The sequence below is a fragment of the Lethenteron reissneri genome, unplaced genomic scaffold (genome assembly GCF_015708825.2).
Source record: "Lethenteron reissneri isolate LAM-NWPU_2019-01 unplaced genomic scaffold, ASM1570882v1 scaffold_1630, whole genome shotgun sequence".
Taxonomy (NCBI): Eukaryota; Metazoa; Chordata; class Hyperoartia; order Petromyzontiformes; family Petromyzontidae; genus Lethenteron; species Lethenteron reissneri.
Window position 1 is genome coordinate 1,866,969 of NW_026891367.1, and position 11,598 is coordinate 1,878,566.

At 47.5% G+C, this 11,598-nt stretch overlaps 1 protein-coding gene across 1 annotated transcript; it reads right to left on the reverse strand.

The window, feature by feature from the left end:
- Nucleotides 1-783: 783 nt before the first annotated feature.
- LOC133362831 (nuclear receptor coactivator 5-like) lies at nucleotides 784-10,527 on the reverse strand. Its single transcript, XM_061581775.1, is given in 8 exon segments — nucleotides 784-1,919; nucleotides 5,714-6,205; nucleotides 7,132-7,331; nucleotides 9,331-9,445; nucleotides 9,861-9,916; nucleotides 10,011-10,111; nucleotides 10,113-10,423; nucleotides 10,461-10,527. Coding segments are annotated over 8 exon segments (2,325 nt in total). The 3' UTR covers nucleotides 784-936.
- Nucleotides 10,528-11,598: the final 1,071 nt, after the last annotated feature.

Below are 11,598 nucleotides of genomic sequence, written 5' to 3' on the forward strand. Positions count from 1 at the left end.
ATTGTAATAAAGAAGTTACATCTACAAGTGTCTCCGGAACCCGTTTCACGTGTACCATTCTTAAAGTATCAGGAAATAATTTACGAGTCGCTTGATTCAACCACACTGACACTGCCTGCACACCAGCACACCTCCAACCATTAGGATGCTCCCTGCATCTGTGGAAAACTGCCAGCCTCAATTTCTTGCAGTGCACCACAGCTCAATTGTAGACCCTGCTGCTCCGGGAACATGCTTCACTCGCTCCGTTGAAAAACATTACACCAGCCGCCTGATACACGCACTTACCATTCTCTCTCCCAGTGCCAACTCCACAGCAAGGGGTACACCAGGGGTCGGGAACCTTTTTGACTGGGAGAGCCATAAAAGCCAAATATTTCTAAATATATTGCATTGAGAGCCATATAGTAATTTTTTACGTATAATAAATTAAATGTCTTACTTTTAATGCGACTTCTGGTGCTGCGTGGTTTTGCTGATGGCCTTGTGTAGTCTGGTTCGTACGTGGTGAGGCTGAGCTTCATGCAGGCGTTGAGGCCCCGTGACCCGTGAAATTTATCTTCAAAACTAATTTGTGTTTACTTTAAAATGAGACAGTATTATTAAGCAATATCACAAGTATTTTAAAATCAGTTCCAAACTGATTTTTATTTATTTTTTCAACTCAAAATTGTCTGGGAGCCATATGCCGTCACCAAAAGAGCCATATATGGCTCGCGAGCCATAGGTTCCCGACCGCTGGGGTACACGGTACAATGCTTTTCTCTAGGTGTGTGTGTGCAGCTTTGCGCCCATTACATGATTGTGTGTGGCCGGAGGAACAGCAAGCCTTCTACCCTACTATTCATAAAGCAATGCATCGTGTACCCCTGACCTCTCAATACACCTAAAGTAGGGTTGCCCAGACTTCTCAAAACGTGGTTCCATATTCATGCTTCAGTAGCGCTGCTGGTACTGTTCATCCCAGCGGGCCTGCTGTTGGAACTGCGGGTGCTGCTGCCGAAAGGCTGGCTGCTGCTGTCTGGCCCAACCTTTCTCCTCTCCATAGCCCTGCTGCTGGCCCATGCCGTGGGTCGGCTGCGAGGGCATTTGTTGCTGCTGCATCAGTGGCCGCTGTTGCTGCTGTTGCTGCTGCGGTGGCGACCGAAACACGGGTGCTTGCGGCTCCACCAAAGCCGCCGACTGCCCCTTCTGCGACACGGCAGCCGATGCCTGCTTAACGAGCTGCGATATCGCCGGAGCGCTCTGCATGAGCATGTCAAGCGCCTTGCGCACGTTGGGGTTATCCAGGCCGAGAGACGACAGGTTTACAGTGGTGGGACCGAATGTCGTGCTGGTGGTGACGCGCTCCTGCTGTTGCGGAGGCACCAGTTGCTGCTGCTGCTGCGACGGCATTCGCACGCCTTGGTCCGAGAAATCCCTGCCCATGTTGCCGTAGTTGCCGTAACCACCGACCTGACCCTGAGCTCCCTGCGCAGAGGTGGTGGCGCGCGGCTGCAGCGCATCCTCCATGGGTGCGTGGCTCAACTCGGACTGCGCGCCTACCGACGGCGTTCCTGGCAGCCAGCGCGAGTTGCGTCGCAGCGGGGAGAGAGGACGCGACGCCGCCACTTGCCCCATGTTGTTCGCCTGCTGTCTGCCCGCCGTGTGGCCCGATGGGGGCAAGCTCCCCTGCCTTCCCATCCCCGCCGCCATTGCACCTCCACCGCCGCCGTCGTTGTTGTTGTTACCGCTGTTAAAAGCAGCGCCGGGCGCGTCGGCCGCCGCTCTGTTAGCGTACGCGCCTACGGCTTTGCTTGCCATGTTGGGCAGTTGTTGGTCAAGTCTCTGGCGAGCCGGTGGTGTGTTCTGTTGAAGATGGTGCATTCCAATCCCTCCCTCAGCCAAGCGTGGCGGGGTGGCTGGCTGATTACGCATTCCTGGCACACAATTGAAATCAAAATATGTGACGTGTTAAAGAGGCTACATTGACTATTTTTTTTCTAGAAATGTGTTTCTCTTCGTCGTAGAGGAAAGCTGCTAGATGTGAAAAGGTGTAACGCCTTACCAAGTTTAGTTTCTGTACTGCAGTAATAAAAATGGTGAAATTCTAAAATCACCCTTGCTGAAGGACATAAGAAATGACAAATTGAAAAATGGGAATTATCAAAAAAACTCTAAAATAATATTCACATACCCTGAGCCAAAATGAATGCAATGCCAGAAATAAGTATAACCCGTAAAAAACAAAGTTTTTCACTATAAATCCTTTATATGCGTGGCAGCGAACTTAATATAAAGGATTTAAAAATATATTCGCCTGTGGAGGACGCGGGGATCGATCCCGCGACCTTTGGCATGGGAAGCGAGGGCGCTACCAACTGCGCTACTCCGCCACGGCCTGTGGATGGGTTACGCTCTGGGCTCCTACACTGTGACGTTCAGCCAAAGCCATGAATGCGTTCTATTTGAATATATGTAAAATAATTTTTTTTTGCCTAAAAAGTGTAAAATTTGGAGAATTTTTTTTCACGAACAATAATTGTCTGGCACAACGAGTCTGTGTGGAAAATGTCAGCTCGATTGGATCACGGGAAGTGGGTTAAAAAACGACCGAAATATTTGCACGGTCGTAAGCAAGCAAGCACGCAAGCAAGCAAGCGAACTTAATATAAAGGATTTTAAAAAAGACACTGAAAAACACACCATATGAAGACATCTTAAATTGAGCCTCTCCACCAAATTTGCTTTCCTATTTACAAACTGAATATTAACATTAGGGCTTGAGGCAGGTAATACAACAGCTTATGTAAACACTGCAAACATAATTTCTTCAAGGCAGAATTCAGAATTTTAGCTGAAGGAAAAAAAAAACCTCGTGAGATGGGACATCTCGCTTACTCGGGTGTCCATTTAAAATGTTGATTTTGCACAATCGTTCAATGTTGCGAATGATATTCACAGGGTCTTTAACTGCAACATTACAGCATTAGGCAAAGACTGACAATTATCTACAACAGCGGTCGGGAACCTATGGCTCGCGAGCCATATATGGCTCTTCTGGTGACGGCATATGGCTCCCAGACAATTTTGAGTTGAAAAAAAAATACAAAAATCAGTTTGGAACTGAATTTAAAATACTTGTGATATTGCTTAATAATACCGTGTCATTTTAAAGTAAACAGAAATTAGTTTTGAAGATAAATTTCACGGGTCACGGGGCCTCAACGCCTGCACGAAGCTCAACCTCACCACGTACGAACCAGACTACAAGGCCATCAGCAAAACCACGCAGCACCAGAAGTCGCATTAAAAGTAAGACATATTTAATTTATTATACGTTACAAATACTATATGGCTCTCAATGAAATATATTTAGAAATATTTGGCTTTTATGGCTCTCCCAGTCAAAAAGGTTCCCGACCCCTGCAATATACTATACCAACATTAATCACTTCCTAACATGGTTCACTATTGACGAGATAATCAACTGTAACATGAGCAACGCTGCTGTGCTTACCTCTGCCACGCACGCACCTTTAATGCGCAGCTACCGCTAAATTGTGGGTTAATTTCATGGAAACGGACACCCGGATTACCAAGTGGCCACCTCAAATGTGAAGTTCACTCCTCTCCCAAGAGAAACGGAGCTGATGCTGCTGCTGCTGCAGCAGAAGCAGCGTCCATGGGAAGTGGTGCCAAAAATCCCTGTTGCAGCCGACCGGCCGGTGGAGTGGGAGTGATGACGTGATCCATAGCAAAAGCCAACGAGCTGATGCTGCTGCTGCAGCAGAAGCAGCGTCCATGGGAAGTGGTGCCAAAATCCCTGTTGCAGCCGACCGACCGGCCGGTGGAGTGGGAGTGATGACGTGATCCATAGCGAAAGCCAACGAGCTGATGCTGCTGCTGCAGCAGAAGCAGCGTCCATGGGAAGTGGTGCCAAAATCCCTGTTGCAGCCGACCGGCCGGTAGAGTGGGAGTGATGACGTGATCCATAGCGAAAGCCAACGAGCTGATGCTGCTGCTGCTGCAGCAGCGTCCATGGGAAGTGGTGCCAAAATCCCTGTTGCAGCCGACCGACCGGCCGGTGGAGTGGGAGTGATGACGTGATCCATAGCGAAAGCCAACGAGCTGATGCTGCTGCTGCTGCTGCAGCATCCATGGGAAGTGGTGCCAAAATCCCTGTTGCAGCCGACCGGCCGGTGGAGTGGGACTGATGACGTGATCCATAGCGAAAGCCAACGAGCTGATGCTGCTGCTGCTGCAGCAGAAGCAGCGTCCATGGGAAGTGGTGCCAAAATCCCTGTTGCAGCCGACCGGCCGGTGGAGTGGGAGTGATGACGTGATCCATAGCAAAAGCCAACGAGCTGATGCTGCTGCTGCAGCAGAAGCAGCGTCCATGGGAAGTGGTGCCAAAATCCCTGTTGCAGCCGACCGACCGGCCGGTGGAGTGGGAGTGATGACGGGATCCATAGCGAAAGCCAACGAGCTGATGCTGCTGCTGCAGCAGAAGCAGCGTCCATGGGAAGTGGTGCCAAAATCCCTGTTGCAGCCGACCGACCGGTGGAGTGGGAGTGATGACGTGATCCATAGCGAAAGCCAACGAGCTGATGCTGCTGCTGCTGCTGCTGCAGCAGAAGCAGCGTCCATGGGAAGTGGTGCCAAAATCCCTGTTGCAGCCGACCGGCCGGTGGAGTGGGAGTGATGACGTGATCCATAGCGAAAGCCAACGAGCTGATGCTGCTGCTGCTGCTGCTGCTGCAGCAGAAGCAGCGTCCATGGGAAGTAGTGCCAAAATCCCTGTTGCAGCCGACCGACCGGCCGGTGGAGTGGGAGTGATGACGTGATCCATAGCGAAAGCCAACGAGCTGATGCTGCTGCCGCTGCTGCTGCAGCAGAAGCAGCGTCCATGGGAAGTGGTGCCAAAATCCCTGTTGCAGCCGACCGAGCCGGCCGGTGGAGTGGGAGTGATGACGTGATCCATAGCGAAAGCCAACGTGCCATCCACGTCTGTAAACTTCGCTTTTCTCACTACGAACTTTTCGCGGCGTACACCGATCCGCGTCCTGCTTAGATTTACGCAATGTTTCTGTGCCCAGGCCCCTGGCCTCCGTAACAAGATAATCTCACCTTTGATGTGGTAATGACGATGACTTCAAGATTTCTTGCCCTCTTCAATCTTGGTAGGCTTATTGTTGTTATAGATGTAATGTCATTATACTAATAACTTACAGCCGTTTGTAAATAACTACACTGTTTCGGTGATTATACTAATCTACTTGTAAAGTGTTCAAGTTATACTTTGAGTGTAAGGTTAAGTTTTTGTTTGTTACTATATGAATAGAGTGGTGCTCTTATTCATATAGTAGTTATACATGAAAATTTAAAGTTATTCTAGAGGTGGAATTCAACTTACGAGGTATTATTAGTCTTATTTTATTGGTTTAAACTCATCATAGTATGAGCGTATGTGCAGTGTTCATATTATATACTGTAGTTTCGTAGTACATATAATGCTATTCTCAATAGTTTCCTCGAGTGTTCCAGTAGTGCCGGAATTCAAGTCAAGTTTCATGGCTTCAGTCACAGTTAACCCAAAATATATTTTACAATCTTCCCGGATAATGCCTTAACATTGCCTACGAGACATCACCAATGCCTACCACTTATCTGCAGCAACCCCAAGACACACAGCACCAGTGCCCCTAGAGTCCCCCGCACGCTGCCACCGTACCTCTTTCGTCGAGCGCCTTTTCACGCAGAAAGCGCACTTGCTCCGAGATGCGATCCAGCTCTTCCAGGGACATGTCCTTCGCCTCGCTCAGAGCGCTGCGTAGCGACGACGACGGCGAGTTGGCATGCTGCGAGTAGGCCGCTGCCGCTGCCGCCCGCTCACTCGGGTACCTGGACGTGTTGCCGCGCGCGGGACCGGGCCGGTGAGGTGAATCTGTGGGCGACGCTCGCGCATGTAGCGGTGGGGCCAGGGTGTCCGGAGCTGGTGGGGCACGCGCGGGGGGGGCCTGTGTCGAAAAGCCAGTTCGAAATTCCGGCACTTGCGAGAAACGGTGCGGCCGCTGCTGGCGCCGCAAGACGCTGTCGGCGCGCTCGGCCGCTTGTCTGGCGATCTCACTCCGCCGCCGCCGCCGCTCGCGTAGGTCGCCCATGTAAGACTCAAACTCGCGACCCACGAGCTCCATGGCCACGGGCAAAGGCGTGTGGTGGTGTTCTGGTGGAAAACGCGATGTTTATGGCGCCACATCGAAGCTACCCGGATAAAGTCAAACACTACAAACGCCACCTTCAGTGGCATCGAAACAGAGAATTTTTTTTTTTCTCTGTAAGCCCAACAACATAGGTTTATTTAATCTTTGTTTCCATTTATTTGAAAGGAACACAAAGGCGAAAACGATATTGCATTGCAAATAAGTATAACCCGTAAAAACAAAGTTTTCCACTCTAAATCCTTTACATGCGTGGCGGCTAGAGTCCTCTCGTCCTCTGGCTTGAGATGGCTGCCACCTATGGGTCAGATGATTGCATTGCACCATTAAGCAATTGGTAATTAAATATAATATTTTTGTCCTAAAAAGTGTAACATTTCGGAAAATGATTTTCACGAACATTAATTGTCACGCACAACGAGTCTGTGTGCAAAATGTCAGCTCGATTGGATCACGGGAAGTGGGTTAAAAAACGACCGAAAGATTTGCACGGTCGTAAGCAAGCAAGCGAACTTAATATAAGGATTAAAAAAAATACTGTCATACATTGCACCTATGGATGTACGCAAAATTATATTTTGCCAATCGATAATTACGTATAATTTGAAATTAAAAACGAACAATGCACGTGGAACTAAAAAATTCAACTTCCCTATTGGGTGAAAAACATTTTCCATCATGGCTGGTGACACCAAACGCAAGTTAACATTTTGCTGTGAAAAAAAAATTAGGTTTGCACAACTTTTACAAGACCAGCGTTCATCATCAGGCCTACAGAAAGCCTTCACCAATTTCAACGATTCTCCCATGGCGGAGTGCGATTCCCTTCGCACTTTTTCCGACTTTATGGAGCAGCAAGCTAGCCGGCCACATCCACAAATGAAGCTTGCCTTTCGGTTGCCACGATGCATACGGGGGTCGGAGGGCTTACGTTGCTTGTTCCCCTGAAGGACGTGGACAGAGCAACAGTTGTCCGTCACGTGTTGGGGCTTCACGGCGATGGCGAAGGCGGAGCCTCCATTCCTTACATCGTTCAGGGCCTGGCCCAGGAGGTTCTGCGAGCTCAGCATGATGAGATCCACAGTGAGGCCCATATTCCGAGCTTGCTTTCCTATATTCTCTGCATAGTCCCTGCAACACCACAGAACCAATAAGTCAGGAATGGAGCAATAATAAGTATAACCCGTAAAAACAAAGTTTTTCACTATAAATCCTTTATATGCGTGGCAGCGAACTTAATATAAAGGATTTAAATATATATTCGCCTGTGGAGGACGCGGGGATCGATCCCGCGACCTTTGGCATGGGAAGCGAGGGCGCTACCAACTGCGCTACTCCGCCACGGCCTGTGGACAGGTTTACGCTCTGGGCTCGTATACTGTGACGTTCAACCAAAGCCAAGAATGAGTTATATTTGAATATATGTAAAATAAAAAAATTTTGCCTAAAAAGTGTAAAATTTTGGGAATTTTTTTTCACGAACATTAATTGTCTGGCACAACGAGTCTGTGTGGAAAATGTCAGCTCGATTGGATCACGGGAAGTGGGTTAAAAAACGACCGAAAGATTTGCACGGTCGTAAGCAAGCACGCAAGCAAGCAAGCAAGCATGCGAACTTAATATAAAGGATTTAAAAATTGTGTCACATACTTAAATGAGTACTTGGTAGCAGTCATCGTCATAGGCAGTTTCTGAGTCAGTCTCTCTTCCGAAGATCCACCACCGAATTCCCAAAAACTGATACTAATTTTACAGAACGCAGATGTCGTATGGGCTGAGTCTCTTTCTGACTGGGCTATCAGTTCGCAAACGCTTGATTGCAATGCGAGCAGACTTTACAAGATGCCCTCCCAGCTAAATAAGAAAAAAGTATAAGGAATTCATGACAATATAGATTTGAGGAGGCTCTAAGGGTTAACGTGTGTTTATATCAAATCACCAACAATGATATTACAGTGGGCCTGAATTCCAGACTCTCACCAAAAATGTACCTTCAATTATAGTAAGTTTTCCAATTTCAGCTGAGTTGATAATTAGAAGGAAGCATCCATTGTAAAAGTTTGATTTTGCAATTCTGCAAAATATTATTTCTACTGACAAGTGGTTGACCACGTCAGATACTCAAAGTTCCGTGAAAGAACTGGACTGAGATCAAGCCGGTAAGAGAATGGTGCACGGAGATGATAATTTTTGGTAATTCAAAATTCGCAATTTTTTTCAGTGTTGAAACTCCAGTCAAATAATTTTACTTAATTATTTTCCAGCAGGAATAGCCAATCCATTGCTATTTCATCATATATAAACGTTCAAAAGTATCAACTAATGACTTTGTGTAAAAGTCAAGCTTTTTTGTTTAAACTCAAAAGCGCTTGAAGCTTTCGTGAAATAGGAACGTGATTGTAAAATTTTACACGATAAAATATTAGGAGTTATACTTCGTTTACGTGTGTAATTCATTTTCAGTTACGGAATGTAAAATTCTACATTTCCGAATGACAATTCCTCCAGCCTAAAGTCTCCACCTAGTGTCAATACAGCATCACTGTAAGAATATCCTTTTCTCATTACATGGGAATTGTAGCCAAATATGACGTAATCACTTACTTAATGGCAGGGTAAATAAAATCTTGATTTAAAGCTTTTGTGACTGCAGGGATTGATATTCTTTTTAAATCCTTTATATTAAGTTCGCTTGCTTGCTTGCTTGCGTGCTTGCTTGCTTACGACCGTGCAAATCTTTCGGTCGTTGTTTAACCCACTTCCCGTGATCCAATCGAGCTGACATTTTGCACACAGACTCGTTGTGCGTGACAATTAATGTTCGTGAAATTTTTTCTCCAAAATTTTACACTGTTTAGAGAAAACTAATTAAATATTAATTACCAATTGCTTAATACTGGCAGACAATCATCTGACCCATAGGTGGCAGCCATCTCAAGCCAGAGGACGAGAGGACTCTAGCCGATGCCACGCATATAAGGATTTAGAGTGAAAAACGTTGTTTTTACGGGTTATACTTGTTTCCCTTCTACGTGACTTTACCGAAAGAACTAAGAGTATGTAAATAAAATCCTGCAGTCAATATGGAGCAGATGCCAGTGGCAGATCCACACGAAATGTCACCACTCACTTTTGCTGCCGTGAAGCCACAATGACAACACAGTCCACAGGTCTCTCACTGTCATACTGTTTAGAGATTTCATCATAAAACTTTAGGTAGAGCTCTTCACGCTTGATTTCATCTCCTGACCAAAATATAGTTGAAAGCATTCAGCGCAAGACAACTGCACATAGTTAGAATATTACAATTTTCCTCAAATTTCTAATGCTGTCTGAAGCAAGCTGCAATAATAATAAAAAAAAATCCTTCATCACATTTGACTACATATCTAATGCACCCTAAATGTTAAAACTGTAACATACTCGATAAATGTCATCTTAATAAGTGACAAGTTAGAACTGAAGAGTTTGGAGGGCAGAATTATAGATGGCACCAGCAAATAAAACATTAAAAACTGAACCTAAGTTAGTGTATGCACGAGAAAAAAGCTAAGCACATTACATAATGCGCGGTAGTCCCTTCATCTATATATATTTTTTGAAAACTTTTTGAATAGAATTTATATCTAGATCACACACATGAATAATAATCTGACAGACCTGATGAAGGCATGTCTCTGGCTGGTCGCTGGTCTTCATCATCGTATGATGGCCCTCTATAAAATAAAAAAAACACCATTACACCATTTCTCACAATCAAAAACATCGCTCAAAATACCAATCGTGCTCTGTAATGAATACTCCAGTTACCTGAAAGGCGGCTCGTTCTGGTCCTCTTCACCCCACAGCGAAGTGTTGGGTCCCTTTTTTCCATAGCCTCCCCTGCCGGACATGCCCCCCCGACCGGGCATTGCCCCCCCGACCGGGCATGTCCCCTCTTTCGTGCATGTCCCCTCTTTCCTGCATGTCCCCTCTTTCGTGCATGTCCCCTCTTTCGTGCATGTCCCCTCTTTCGTGCATGTCCCCTCTTTCGTGCATGTCCCCTCTTTCGTGCATGCCCCCTCTTTCGTGCATGCCCCCCTCTTTCTCGCATGCCCCCTCTTCCGTAATTATCCGTCTTTCGTGCATGCCTCGTCTATCAATCATACCTCCTCTGCCAGCCATGCCCTCCCTAGCGAACATGCTGCCTCTACCACCCATGCCCTCCCTATCGTGCATGCCGTCTCTTTCCCCCATGGCCCTCCCTATCGTGCATGCTGCCTCTTCCACCCATGCCCTCCCTATCGAACATGCTGCCTCTACCACCCATGCCCTCCCTATCGTGCATGCCGTCTCTATCCACCCATGCCCTTCCCTATCGTGCATGCCGTCTCTTCCACCCATGCCCTCCCTAGCGTGCAGGCTGCCCTCTTCCACCCATGCCCTCCCTATCGAACATGCTGCCTCTACCACCCATGCCCTCCCTATCGTGCATGCCGTCTCTATCACCCATAGCCCTTCCTATCTTGCATGCCGTCTCTTTTCCCACCCATGCCCTCCCTATCGTGCATGCCGTCTCTTCCACCCATGCCCTCCCTATCGTGCATGCCGCCTCTACCACCCATGCCCCCTCTGTCGTGCATGCCCCCCATGCCACCCCTATTGGGCATCCCCCCTCTGCAAGGCATTCCACCCCGGCCAGGCATGCTGCCCATCAGTGGTTTGCTGTTCATTATGTAATGGGGACCGCCATGGAACACAGGCCGCTCATTCCGCGAGGCCATCCTGTCCTGGATGGGAAAAGCCGTGGCACCCTCCTGTCATCCCTCTCCCGCGAGCTCCTCCGCTCACGCGACCCCTCCTTTGAACGCCTGCGGTCGTCACGGCGCTCCCGGCTGGCACGTTTTCTCTGCCACTCCTTGCTGATGAGTCGCGGTGGCCATCGCGAGACGAGGGTGGTGACCGGGACTTATCACGGGTCGAGCGGTGCCTCGAGTCTTGGCTCGATGACCGCTCAGGCGAACGCCTGAGGAGAAAGCTTCCATGCATTATCGTGCGTGCAGACGCCACCTGAAAATAGACTTGCAAACATTGGCCTAACTTTTGCGAAACACAGGTGCTGAGTTACTGGAATTAATACATAGCTGAGCATAAAGGCAAATTATTTATTTTAATGAGAAATAAGACATGCAAGGATAACTATAGAACCATTATATATTTTTAGGGACATTCTATAAAAAATTGCCATCTTTTTAAATCCTTTATATTAAGTTCGCTTGCTTGCTTGCTTACGACCGTGCAAACCTTTCGGTCGTTTTTTAACCCACTTCCCGTGATCCAATCGAGCTGACATTTTGCACACAGACTCGTTGTGCGTGACAATTAATGTTCGTGAAAATTTTTTTTCCAAAATTTTACA